This window comes from Typopeltis vanoorti, chromosome 17 (assembly GCF_054136105.1).
Source record: "Typopeltis vanoorti isolate ZY-2024b chromosome 17, IOZ_Tvanoo_1.0, whole genome shotgun sequence".
NCBI classification, from domain to species: domain Eukaryota; kingdom Metazoa; phylum Arthropoda; class Arachnida; order Uropygi; family Thelyphonidae; genus Typopeltis; species Typopeltis vanoorti.
Window position 1 is genome coordinate 86,568,582 of NC_143565.1, and position 15,185 is coordinate 86,583,766.

At 34.5% G+C, this 15,185-nt stretch overlaps 1 protein-coding gene across 1 annotated transcript in view; it reads right to left on the reverse strand.

The window, feature by feature from the left end:
* Positions 1-15,185, reverse strand: part of CCT4 (chaperonin containing TCP1 subunit 4) — a 137,089-nt gene that overhangs the window by 64,431 nt on the left and 57,473 nt on the right. The window contains exons 7-9 of the mRNA XM_090406863.1: positions 10,699-10,834; positions 7,495-7,634; positions 788-884 (exon numbers count right to left, since the gene is read on the reverse strand). Coding sequence (XP_090262989.1) covers positions 788-884; positions 7,495-7,634; positions 10,699-10,834 — 373 coding nt within the window. The remainder of the gene's footprint in view (positions 1-787; positions 885-7,494; positions 7,635-10,698; positions 10,835-15,185) is intronic.

Consider the following 15,185-nt stretch of genomic DNA (forward strand, 5'->3'; position numbering starts at 1 on the left):
TCTTAAAAATCGTTTTTCCTTCTGCTTTTCCTTTGCCATCCATTCTGGATATTTTTCTTGGAAGAACAAAATTTACACAAAGAGGTAACTGCTATAACCCCCCTCTCACCTCCACATGCCAATTTTTACATAGAAAATTTTTAAAAATGACCCACAGACTCAGTCTTCTTCCAAACCTTCTATCTGCCTAAGATGTGGAGATGATGTATTCTCTATTTAGCCTCATGGCCAAAAAACATTAGATTCCTGTCACCTCAATAGTCTGCATCCAGAAAAAAATGAATGAATCCGGTTCACGATGGAAAAGGAAACTAATAACAATAGTCTACTCCTCCTAGACATTTTAGTTGCACATCTTCTGATCAGTAACCTCTCCTTCACTGTATACAGAAAATTGCAAGCATCTCTTCAGAAGGATTTCAGAATGCCATCACCATCCCCTACACTAAGGATACATCTGAAAAAATAGTTAGATCCTTAAAGAAATACAACCTCTACACTGTGTTTAAGCCCCACCTAAAACTTGCTACCTTTATCCATTCAAATGAAGATCAGCTTCCTCCTCTATCAGTTCATGGAGTATATAAATTTTCCTGTTCCTGCAAGAAGGTAGATAAGTTACCGTCTGCATAAATGAACATAAAACTATCGTCAGTAAAAAGTGCGACATTAGAAGTCTGAAATTATTCTGATTTTTTTTTTAAAGAGAAATTTGTAAAACATGCAATTCGTAGTTTTATTTATGTTAAGGGGAAAAAAAAAAAAAGAGGAAACTCGTGATACTTACTTTACATACAAACTCAATGTCCTCTCTTTCAATGTCTTTTATCACCATGATCTTTGTTTTAGCTAAGTAGTGCAGAGCTAGGTCACTAACTGCATCTCTGAAATAGGTACATTTCTGAATATTTCTGTATCACATATACAAACAGCTTTACATATTATAAATACAAAGTAAATTTAAAAAGTGTATGTCATTATGCCGGACTTCCTGATAGAATTTTGAGTAGGCAACATTTAACAATATGGAGTTAAAAACAGTTTAGCAGTCTTTAAATTATTAATAGAAAACTTTCAACTTTCCTACCATGAATTTGCTAGGTCTCTATCTTATACCTGTGTCTTCTAAAGAAGCCACTACATCAACCACTATTTCCCTGAGCTTCTTCTAATCAAACACTTTTTCTTTTCATTTCTACACAAACTTAGATTAGCTTTCTTATGCATTCTTGAATATTAATAATATCAAATTCCTTTCCAACTAAGTAAAAGTGATACAATGAATACATCGGAATAGCACTGCATGTAATCGCAGATCAATATTTACTTAACTAAAATCGATTAAAGTACAGATATTTTGGTACAAGTATCATAAACTTATTATTAAAATACTCTGGATTAGAGATAACTGTTAGAAGTTTTTCCAACTTGTATATAGAAGTTAATGATTTCACAGCACTTGCCTTAGTATCCCATAATGCAAAGCACATATTCCATGCACACATGTATAATGCTATGCATAATACATGTGTGCTATGCATTATGCTTAACTTCTATATACAAGTTGCCCCAGTCTTGAAAATACTTCAGGTGCAAACTTTGTTTGCTAACACTTGGATAAAGAATTAAACCAAGTATATAATTTTAATTTCAAGTATCAATATTTTAATTTCAAGTATCATAAACAACCTTCAATGTATTGCAGTTGGAAATTAAAAATCAAACAATAATGAAGGTGCACGAAGAATGGAATCTCTCCTTGTGTGCAGTCACAAGACAGCCAGGTAAAAAATGATACTATTATGATCAAATTAAGTGCATGCACATGTGTGTGTGTAAGTAAGTGAGTGAGAAAGAATAAACATAATTAAAAAAAAGTATGGTATTATTAAATTTCATTCTAAAGCACATATCTGGTATTCATATGAACTATTTCAGAAAAAAAATTTCTACAATCAATGAAATGGCTATTCTCAATGATAGTATACAATCATTCAGAATAATTGAGAATTTCGGATTGTATATTATAAAAATAATATACAATCCCAAATCTGGACAAAATTATCGACTGCTTTTCTCTTATCTCTATTAGCAGGGATGACTTGCATAGAATCTCCATTCCTTACATTAAAGGCATTTCAGAACATGTTGTTCATATCTTGAAGAAGCTCGATAAATCTTCCATATTCATCATCATCATCAAATTCCTGCCATGTACCCTCAAGGGATGTATAGGATATGATAGTACTACATGAAAAAATTACATCATTACTAACTTCCTATCTACAATTTTCCTCCAAATCAGTCTGTTAATTGTCAAGACCCCAACATAATCAGATCTTATATTTCTATCGTCTAAGGCACTTTGTACCGTATCAATCCACCTATATCTTGGTCTTCCTCTGGGTCGTTTTCCTGCCAACCTGGCAGAGAACACTTGTTTTGCTAACCTTTTCTCTCCCATTCTATTTAAGTGCCAATACCACCCGAGATTAGCTCTGCTAATGCATTCCTGGATGCTGACAATGTCAAGTTCTTTCCTAATATCCTCGTTTTTAATATGATATTGCCATTGATGCCATCTGTACATTCCTCTAATCTTTCTCAGGACTCTCATATCTGCAGTCTCTAGTCTTTGGTCAAGTGTTTTACTTCTGACCCAGCTCGCAGATCCATAAGTTAAAACTGGTTTGAACACTGTCTTGTATACCGCTAATTTAGTGTTCCGACTAATTTCTCTCTTATTCCATATGAATTTATTCAATTGACTTCCTACCATACCAGCTTTGCTGATTCTGTTGTCTATTTCTATATTTAATTTACCATCTTCAGTAAAAATCGTGCCTAAGTAGCTGAAATGTTTTACTTGTTCCACAGGTTCTCCATTCACAACACAGTTGACATTTTCAATGATTCTGCCTATTTTCATTGTCTTTTTAATGCTCACCTTTATACCATATCTATTACAACAGTTATTCAATTTAATCAGAGAATCTTACAGACTTGTAGCAGATTTATTTAGAAGTATAACACCATCTGCATAAAGCAAAGAGCTGACATTAACATCTCCAGTTTTGATATCATGTTTAATACCACTTTCCTTCATAATGTGATCCATATAGATAATGAATAACAGAGGGGATAATGTACATCCTTGTCTCCTCACACCAGATTTAACATTAAACCATCTTCCTGTATTTCCTTCAATTCAAACTGCTGACTTACAATTCAAATAAAGACTAAGTATTGCTTGATATAATGCCCCATCGACACCATATAACTGTAGCGTATTGAATAGCTTCTCTCTTGGCACCTTGTCATATGCCTTCTCCAGATCGACAAAACTTAAATACAGATCTTTGTTATATTCCCATGATTTCTCAACTATTTGTCGTAAAGTAAAGATCTGATCCTGACAGCCTTTATTTGGCCTGAATCCAGCTTGTTCTTCACCAAGCATTTCTTCCACAATTCTTCTCAACAGTTTCTCAAGTATACTTGCATAGATCTTGCCAATAACACTCGGAATGGATATGCCTCTAATTCTCACATTCAGTTTTATTTCCCTTTTTATATATGGGTACTATTAGAGCTCTACTCCAATCATCGGGAATTCGTCCGTCTGGCCAGGACTTTTGAAATATGCAGTGCAGAGCCACTGTAACACTTTTATACCACCATACTTCAGCATTTCTGGTAGAATATCATCTACTTCTGCTGCCTTTCCACATTTCAAGCCTTTGATGGCTTTTTCTACTTCAAATATGGATATGTATTCCTGACTGCATTCCTGGTCAGAGTTTTTTACCACTGTGCTGTCATCACTGCTTGTTTCATTTAGCAGTTTTTCAAAGTAATTACTCCATACTTCAAGAATATCTTTTTCTCCCGTTTTCATGTCACCTTTATCATCTCTAACTCCTTTTACAGCACTCTTTCCTCCAGCTGCTTCAACAACCTCCAGAATATCTTACCACCTTCTTGATATTTATTTTCTATGTTCTTGCCAAAGTCCTCCAATGACTTTTGTTTAGCCAGTTTTACAGTGTTTCGCTTTCTTACATTTGTCTCTGTATTCTCTAAGAGCATAAGCTGACTTATTTGCCAGGAACTTTTGATATGTTTTCTTCTTTTCCTTCACTGCCTCTTTAACTTCGTGTGCTCACCATGGAGTTCTGATTTTTCTATCCTTGCAGACAACCTCACCACATGTCTCTCTGGCTGAATCAATCAGGGTTTTCTTCAAGGCTTGCCACTGAATCTCCAAGGTTTGGTTCCTGTTCTCAAATTCTTTCATTTTTTCTTCAATAATCTTTGTGTATTTTAGTCTACAGTTCACATCTGAGAGCTGCTCAACTTTTATTCGCTTTAAAACTTTCTTACATGTCATTCTTTTCAATATGAAATTCAGTTTTATCCTGCTCAAGACTAAATAGTGATCACTTCCAATTTCAAATCGTCTGTACACTCTGGTGTCCTGCACCAGGGAGAAAACATCACTATCAACAATAAGATAGTCAATGAGACTTTTCTTATTCCTAGCCTCTTCTCTCCATGTGAATTTGTGCACATTTTTATGTTGGAATAGTAATAACCAGTCCATGTCCTGAGCAAAAATCCAACAGATATTTGCCATTATTATTAGCTTTGCTCTTTTCTCCAAATTTTCCCAAAATATTTTTGTATGTCTCACAATCATTTCCTACTCTGCTATTTAGATCCCCAACAAGGACCAACTTTTCCTTTTTCATTGTGTCAGTTGCTTTTTCTAAAGCATCAAAAAATTCCTCCACTTCTACTTTAGTAGAACCTTCTGTGGGACCATAGGCACAAATGTCTCATTGTCCAATTCCCCATTCTGATATTAGCCCACATCACTCTACTTGAGACTGACTGCCATTCGAGAAGATTAGCCTCGTATTTTGTGTTGAATACTATGGCTACTCCTTCTTTTCCTTGATTGTCATTTCCTGAATATAACATTTTGTATTTATTGCTCAGAAAGATCTCACCAGTTTTTGTCTTTTTAGTTTCCGTCACCATTATTATGTCGATCTGGTACTTTTCTAATTCTTCAGCTAGCTCCATTTCTTTGCCATTTAGACTTCTTATGTTGACAGTACCAATCTTTAACTCTGGTGATGTTGAGTTTGGGTGTGCTTTCAGATTTGTTCCAGTAGCTGACTTTTCGCTGTTCACTCTGGTTCCCTGGCGAAAACAATGGGGGCCTTGTTTAACCGGGTAACGCCCCAGCCGGCATGAAATTTTGTCATGTTGTACCATCATTTTGTATATTGGTTTAAGCTAATAAGAATACAATTTGATCTGCTAAATCCCAAATTGCCAGCTCATCCTCGTTCGTTTAGTATCCAGGTAGATACCCAACAGGGTGCACCACAAGAAGGTGAGGATTGGACATTAGGTCAGAAACCCTGGTCGGTTATCCGCATTCCTTTAAAGGCCATGTGGAGGTCTCCTCTCAGTTATACATCTTTGACCCTTAAGCACCCCATGTGGGTTGTAATTCCTTAATGGACAGAGAAATAATATTCACACAATTCAATATTAAAAACTCTTTCCACGCTTGAGGTAGTGTCATGTTTGGATTAGATTCCATTTTTTCCAAAATTAATTGGAATGTTCGACAAATATAATATGACTTAAATGTTGATATTATTCCTTGGTCAAGTGGTTGAATAAGCAAAGTAGTATTAGGTGACAAAAAAGTTATTTTAATATTCAGATGGCTTAAATTTGTTGGGTGGCCTGGTGCATTATCTAAAATTAGTAGAATTTTGAAGTTGATATTCTTTTTCTTTGTGTAACTTTCTACATCGGATACAAAACACTTGAAAAACCAATTTTCAAGCATTCTAGCTGTAACCCATGCCTTTTTGTTGGCCCAACAATAAGCAGTTAGGGTGGACTTGTCATGTTCTTTCATAGCACCAGGATTTGAGGATTGGTTAATAAAAATTGGTTTTGTCATGTAATCACCTGATGCATTACTACAAAACAGTAGAGTAATTCTATCTTTAGAAACTTTTAAGCCAGGACTGATCTTTCATTTTTCAAAATATACGTTTTGGCATTTTTTTCCAATATAACCCGAATTCATCCACATTGAACACCTGGTCTGCACTACAACCACCTTCTTTAATGATTTTTAAAAATTCTCCTGGGTATTTCGGGCAGCTTCTACGTCTGCTGATGCTGATTCTCCCTGGATTTTATGATAATGCAAAGAAAGCCGTTTTTTTAAAGTTTTCAAACCAACCTTTACTGAAATAAAATCCATATTGAGAGCTTTCTTCTGAAGAATCTTGATCAAGTTCTTTTAAATGTTTATAAACTTTCAGATCTTTTTGTTTAATAAGATTTCCATTCAAAGGAATTTTCTTTTTAGTGCAGTCTTCTATCCAAATCATTAGAGATTTCTCCCTTTTTCCCATTAGAATATCCCATACAGAGCAACTCGCTTTGCACTTACCGTTGGCCCAGCTATAACATTTTCTCGGATTTTGTTTGATTGTTTGAATTGTTGATTCATTTAAATGCAGAGTCCTTGCAACAACTCCTGGTATTTCTCCATTTTTCAAATGATCTAAGATTTTAATTTTTTTTGAGAGAGAGAAATGAATTTTCTCTTCAATTCTGGTTTTTTCCCCTTTCATTGCAGTTTTAGTGGCCATTACTATAAAAATAATTTTTATAGTTAAAAAAAGGCATTAATTTTAATTATGTATGTAACTCAAAAATAAACTGTTCAGCTTGAGATTAATACACTTATGATTTTTAATGAGCTTTACTGGCAGAAAACAAAGACAATTTTCAACAATAAAAATTTTATACGGTAAACAATTGCCGTACATGTGTGCTAAAGGGTATTTTCCCTAATATAAATTCGATACTTCTAACTAACTACATGCGCATATTGGGCAGACACAATTTAACGAAGATAAAATTTGATTTTTAAGTCGAGCAGTGAAAAAATAAAGGGTTACTAGAATTTGTAGACTGTGCTATATCGAAATTGCGTTGTATAAGTACCGTGTTGAACAAGGATTACTACAATTTGTAGACTGTGTTATATCGAAACCATGTTGTATAAGTACCACATTATACGAGGGTTACCTGTATCCGATTATTTTATGAAAGGAGCAATGAGTATGGTTTTCTATATGATGTCTGATTTAACTGTGATAGAAATAATGAGGGAAATAATAGAAACCATATCCATTATGTAAAAAATAATATTCAGCATATAAAATCATTGCATACAGCCAATGAGCTTAACACAAAAGGGAAGATGAGATAAATTTTAAATTTGTTATAATGTACTAACTCCTTTAAGCAGTTTTCTATATTCATATATATGTACTAAAGTTATAAGATTCTTCAGGAGGTAGATAATCAATTTGTCATTTTCCTTAAATGATTTCATTTTATAGAATTATTCTTTCATTTCAAAGAATTACTATATTAAATTCTTACCTGAGAATGGATTTTTGAATCAGAAGAACATTACAGCCTGCTTTCTTTATCTGTTTTATGATATTCAGTATATAAGCACGTTCTTCTCTCAGAACTCTATCCATTTGTGTATAATCAGAAACAATTATCTGGTTTTCCATCTGTGTGATAAATGTGCAAATATTTCATTAACCTGTATTTAAGCAATAACTAAAGCTACTATTACAAAAACAGTTATCTGAATCTATGCTGATCATCTAATCTCCTAATATTTCCTATTTCCATATCTCTCAATATTTTGCATATTATATATCATTATAATTAATACATATAATGGTTGTATGTGATGAGTAACCTAAATGATAAAAGCTACAGCTACTGTTATGATCCCTTCTGACAGCCCAACCTAAAGGATTAGTGGTTTTTAATCTGTGCTGGCTACTATTATACTAGAGGAGGGATACAATGCTGATGTCAAAATTGTGAAATTTTGACATCAGCTGCTAAAATATCGTGGTGAAAAGAAAACAGCACCGAACTACGACTCCATAACATATATCACTGTAGTTATTCAGTACTGGTTTTATTTTATTTTATTTTTTGTACCATACTGTATATAAAATGTTATCTCTTTCTCACAACTCATGTCATCACCCACAAGTTGACATGTTATGAAAGCAAGAAGATCAGCTGTAGATCGCAAGTCACATAATCCATACTGCTGGTCATTAGTTGCTATAACTCTAGGTGGTTCAAGAGTTAGTTGTTGATGACCTATATAATTTTAGAGAGAACAGAAGTGAGAGCAACTAGACAGTAATTTGTTGATTGACTTTTATCACCTTTCTTTGAGATGGACTGGATGTGGACCTGCTTCCATGTTGTCAGGTAGATTCCAGTTGAATAGGTTAGATAGAGTGAAGAGGTGGTAGAGGATAGGTGTTGGTTCTGGGGCACAATTTTTTAACACAATACGTGGGATACCACCAGGATCAGATGCTTGTTTGTGTTCAAGTTATTGAGGATTCTTTGGATTTCTTTGTGTTGGAAGACTATGGGCGATACTTGAAGGGAAGTATTCTTGGTAATTTGGAGGGAACCTTCCCAGGTCATCAATGCAGGAATCTGAAGAGAAGAGTGATGCCAGTAAGTTGGTCTTGTCTTTGGGTGAAGTAACTACAGTACCATCCAGATATTTGAGTGCTGGAAATCTGGGTGAGCAGAAGCTGTGCCCAATACCCTTGGCAAGAAACTAGAAGGAGTAACTGCCATTTGGGCAGGAGGCGAGTTTGCAGCATTTGGCCCTTTCAAAGTCTGACTTGGACTTGATGATTCTTTTACAATGGTTGCGAGTTGCAGTGTAGGCAGAGTGAGCAGCTTGAGGTTTGGTCTGGAACCATTGATGGTAAGCACAGGTTTTTTTTCTTTTACAGCATTGGCACACTTTTTTGAGAACCAAGGCTTGGATGGTGGCTGAGAATTTGGAGTGGAATGTAGGATGAAAGCCTTCATTCCTGTGAGGATGATTTCTGTTATTTGGTCTAAGCAGGTGTTTGGATCAGAAGAACTGAAGCAGTAGTCAGACCATGGGAAGAGGAATAGAAATCATGGAGGTCCTCCCAGGTGGGACCCCCCCCCTGTAGTGTCAAAGGACACGAGACTGTGAACTGGTGAGTGAAGTTGGTTCTGTGGCAAAAGTGACTTGTATAAAGTTGTGATCCGAGTCCAAGAGGAGAACTGACTAATCTAACTAAATTAACTAACCTAATCTTTCTCAGAGCCTTTTTTTTTTTTTTTTTATGGTCTCCAGTCTTTGATCAAGTATTTTATTTCTAACCCAGTTCTCAGGTCTAAAGTTAAAATTTGTTTCACACTGTTTTGTATATACCTATTTTAGTGTTTTAATTAATTTCTCTCTTATTCCATATAAATTTATTCAGTTGACTTTCTACCTTACCGTATGTTGATTTGTTTGTTTATTTCCATATTATTTAAATTGCCATCATCATTGCAAATTGTACCTAAATAGCTGAAATGTTTAACTATAGGCTCTCTGTTCAGAGTGCAGCTGATGTTTTCAATGTTGTAAATTTTCAGTCTTTTTATTGCTGATTTTCATAACAAATTTGTTATAGCAGTTATTCAATTTAATTAAGGAATCCTGTAAGCTTGTGTTGGATTTCTTTAAGAGTATATATGCATAATCTGCATAAAGTAAAGAGATAAGTTGAATATCTCCAATGTTTCTAGAAGGATGTCTGCCTGCCTGCCCAAAATGTAATTTTGAAAGTTGGATTTCCAATCATAATATGAAAGAAATCTAAATATGCCAAGACCATAGAATGGAAAAAGATATGTATTGAGCAACTATAGTAATAAGTAGCAATACATGTAAGTTCCATATATAAATTAATAAACAGCATTAAATCCCAGTTACAACTATTAAGCAGCTGAATTTTTGTGAAACCTGTACATTATACATAATAGAACTACAGATAGGAAACTGGTAATAATGAACTATATAACAAGAAATCATGATGTCTTCTTAACAAGGCAAAACGAATATTGATGATCCAAGTTTTTCCTTATTCACATAGTGTTTATTCTTGATGTAAATAAAATTAGTAAAAAAAAAAATTAGCTAAATATTTGGCATGTGCACCGTATAGCAAATCCCTGCAACGATCCTTCATGGAGAAGTTGTGCAATAATGATATCTAGCACTCCAAAAGTTTCAAACAGAAGAATGAACACAGATCTACTCTAACATCTAAAAACACCACATGTTTTTGCTCCTATCAATGCTTCTCTTGCAATTTTTGAAAAGATAGAGCTAAAAATATGCTTATGTAACTAATAACCATATATTAAGTCAAAATACTGTCAATAAAATAAGTTTCTGACAGCTATGCCACATAATTAAAAGGATTAGCCTACAAAAATTATTATTTGAAAACAATAATCTATGGCAAATAATAGTATCGAGAAAACTTCAAGTACTGCCCATTCTTTATTTCTTTGATATGAACTTTACTTAAATATTTTAAGTGTCAAAACAAACATGAAACCAAGAATATAATTTCTTGGCATCTTTAATTCATGGCAGATGACTTTCTGAGGTTTTCCCTCACTGATGCTAGAGTATCTTAGGGATACTCTAGCATCAAGTATTCTTGTGCACTTTTCTAAGATATATTAATACACATCTAAAAATGAGCAACTTACATCAGTCTTTGGAGGTGAAATACAAAATTGAATGAGTCCTATCTTTGCTTTTTCAACACGATGTGGTCCACCCGTGCCTGATGACTTTTGAGGGAACACAAATCCATCTATAAGTTCAGTATCTTCCACAGTGCCACTGTAAATTCACAAATTGTTTTTTTTAAAAATTACTTTAAAAAGATGTTTCTGCACAGAAATCATTTCACATAGCTATTTTATACACATTCAATCAATACATAATAATGACACACATAGTAATTTCACTTGGGTATAATTTGTGAATATAGTTATTTTGGGAACACTTATACATGGTGTTTCAAAAGGGTGTGTACAACTCTGCAGGAGAACAGAGAATAACTCGGAAGACATAGACATACAAAAGTTGAATGAGTGTCATAATGTAGTGAAACACGAATTTTTGGTCACGTAACTTTATTACCAAATGACAACAACAGATGGTGTAATACGTCACATCATTTGAAAATGGTGACTTTTGATGGTGCAGAGCAAGCAAGTTGTGTGTTTTGGCTTGAGAAAACAAAGTCTGCAACACAAGTTCAGAGGAATTTCCAGCATTTTTTGCAATACAGCAAAAAACTTCCTAATATCTACATGTGGCACAAGAATTTTGTGGAAACAGGCTGCTCTGTGTGTGTGTCATCCAATGCCAATGAGAAGGCCACATGCTGCCGATGCTATTGTGGAAGAAGTTCGGGAAAGTTTCAAGAGAAGCCCTGGAAAGTCAACCAGATGGGTGTCTTGTGAAATTGGAATTCCACACGTGACTGTGTGGCATGTTTTACAACAGAGTACATTTAATGTCCTACAAATTTACCATTACATTTGAAGAAAGACAATAAGAAGATACACCAGGATTTCTCTACAGAAATGATCAGTAGGGTAGAAGAAAATTAGGACTTTTTAGAAGCAGTCATTTTCAGTGACGTGTGCACTTTTCACGTAAGTGGGCAAGTCAACACTCACAATTACAGAATTTGGGGAAGCAAAAATCCACGTGCTGCCATAGAACATGATTGCAGCACCCCAAAGGCTAATGTTTTCTGCACCATAAGCAATAAGCGTATGGACCCTTTTTTTATTTTTTTTCAGAGTCTACCATCACTGGTGGTGTATATCTGGACATGCTACAAGAGTACCTAATACCACAATTAGATGATGATGATCACGATCGATGCTTACATTTCTAGTAAGATGGAGCACTTCCTCATTAACTGACAGATATAAGGTCATACCTTGACACCTGTTTTCCAGGGTTTTTTTACTTCAAGGTTGAAGTAATGAAGTATCATTTCTGGGTCTGGCTCTCACTGATGAGATCTCAATAAAGGTATTGAGATCTCATTATACTTGTCCATAAGGATATGTGCTTTGCAGCATGAGATAATAAGGCAATTGATGTGAAGTCATTACCCTCTATATACAAGCAGCCAGTCGTGAAGTTACTTCATGTGCAAACTTTGTTTGCTTACACTTGGACAGATGATGAAACCAAGAATATAATTTCTTGGCACCATTAATTCATAGCAGATAACTTTCTGAGGTTCCCCCTCACTGATGTTAGCGTATCTTAGGGATCTGTACTTTTACCTATTTTAATTCCTTCAGTACATAAATGACCTCTCGCTAACTTCAAATCTTATCCATAGTTCTGCTGCTGACAGTATACTCCATTCTTCTGCTTTTGAAGGCTGGATCATTTGTGCACTACCAAGTTTATGAAATGAGATGAAGAATGAAATATCTTATCATCAGCAAAACTATAGGTCTTAATAATGTCTTAAACACTGATATTCTTGCCATTCCTCGAGTTGTGACTCATGAATTTCAATGCTACCAAAACACAATGTTCTTTATTCTCAAGACACAATCTCAAAACACAATATTCTCAAGAACTCACTTCATTTGCCCTCACTTTTAATAATAATCACATCTTCAATAAGGATGGAATTTCACTTCTTGAGTTTGACTTACATTGCTAGCCTTTTCTGGCACAAACATAACATCCTCAGCTACCAAAAAAATGGTGTCCTCCTCAGTTCAAGACACTATTTCTAACTAGTACAACTCCTGTTAGTACATAAATTTACCTATGTTAGAATAAATACTCTTTTCACATTTAGGATTATGCTCCTGTCTCCCAAAAAATGCTTCATGCTATATGCTATGCAAAAAAGCAGCTGCGGTTAGCAGCCATAAACAATTCAATTTAAACTTTTACAATTCAATTTACTGAACAGTTTGAAGCTTGCATTCCATTTAACTCTATTCTCTAAGTCTTCCTTACACCTGCAGTTGTCCAAACAACACATCAAGGGGATTCCTCCTCTCTCTCTTTTTTTTTTTTTTTTGCTCACATACAGCACTGCTGTGTTATAAGTTTTGTGACCACTCATAGTTGAGATGGTGATATTAAAAAATAACAGGACAGAACAGTTCGTGTAATATTTTATTCTGCACTGCAACTGCTGCTGGATAAGGCATGGTTTGCAAGATCACATATGCCAACCAAATTGTATTTGCTAGTCATGGTATAAAATGGAATCACATGATTTCTCTGCCATAACTGTTTTACAAATATAAATCTATTTACAGAAATCCAGAGAACCATGCATCACCATCTTAACAAATAAAAATGACTATATGCCTTTTATTGAAGAAAATTTTTTTTAATTTTTTCTTCAATATTAATAATATTGAAGAAAAAATGAAACAAATTGAAAAAGAACCAAACATTGGAGTCTCAGTGGCAAACTCTAACGAAGACATTGATTGATTCAGCTATGGGGGGATATGTCGTGAAGTTGTCTGCAAGGATAGAAAAATAATAACCAAATGATAACACAAGTTAGAGAAACAGTCCTGGAAAAGAAGAAAGCATGCCAAAAATTCCTAGCAAATAAGTCAGCAGATGTCCTAAAAGAGTACAGAGAAAAATGTATAACAGTTAAGCTATATGTAAAACTAGACATGGCCTATTGAAAGCCTGAAATTGTGTATATAGAAGTTATTTTCAAATTTGAAATAATTTGCTGAGATAATTAGTTTAATTAAAGATAACAAAAGTCATAGAAACACTGGTAAGAATACAAAAAAATAAATATCAGGAAGGTGGCAAAAGGTTACTGAAAAAGCTTAAAAATGGAGGAAAGAGTACTGTAAAAGGAACCAAAGATGATAAAAGTGTGAAAACTGAAGATAAGGATATCCTATATGGCTGGCGTAATTACTTTGAAAGACCATTAAATGAACCAAGTGGCAGAACTGTACTAAAAAATTTTCAAGAGGAATGCAAAGAGGAGTACATATTAATATATGAGGTAGAAAAAGCTGTCAAAAACTTGAAATGCAGAAAGGTAGCTGGAGTAGATGATATTCGACCATATTTGAGCATTTCTGGTAAAAGTTCTGCAGTGGCTACACTGCAGAACTTAAGAGGATGTGGTCAGAAGGGTGGATTCCAGATGATTGGAGTAGAGATCTCATAGTACCCATCTATAATAAAAGGGAATAAATTTGAATGTGAGTTTTACAGAGGAATTTCTGTACTAAGTGTTCCAGGTAAGATTTATGCAAGCATACTTGAAAAGAGGTTGAGAAACATTGTGGAAGAGAAAACTTGGAGAAGAACAAACTGGCTTCAGGTCAAATAGATTATCAAGATCAGACTTTCACTTAAGTTTTGTAGATCTGGAAAAGGCACACAGCAAGTTGCCCAGAGAAAAGATTTTTAAAGCATTTCACAATTGTATGGAGTGAATGGAACATTATCGAGAGCAATACATAGTCCATATTTAAGTTATCAGTCAGCAGTTAGAACTGAAGGAAATACAGGAAGATGGTTTCATGTAAAATCAGAGGTTTATCTCCACTCTTATTCATCATTTATATGGACCACATTATGAAAGAAAGGAGCATTAGACCTGATATTAGAATTGGAGATGCCAAACTCTGCTTTATGTAGATGAGGTTGTACTTTTAAACATATCTAGTGGAAGTGTCCAGGATTCTCTAACTAAATTGAATAACAGCTGTAACAAATTTGACATGAAAATCAGCAATAAAAAGACCAAAACTATTAAAATAGGCAGGAAAACTTCAGATATATTCTGAATGGAGACCCTATATGAGATAATATTTTAACTATTTAGGCACAGTTTTTAGTGAAGATGGCAGGTTAAATCTAGAAATAGACAACAGAATAAGCACAGCTGGTATGGTGGGTAGCCAGCTGAATAAATTTATATGGAATACGAGAGAAATTAGTCAAACACCTTATTAGCAGTGTGCAAAACAGTGTTCAAGCCAATTTTAAGTTATGGATCTGAGAGTTGGGTTAGAAAAAAAAGCACTTGACCAAAGATGAGAACACGGATATGAGGGTTGAGAAAAATTAGGGGGAGTGAGCCAATGGCAGAATCATATCAAAAATGAAAAATGGTATGGCCACTTAAATAGAATGTGTGAGG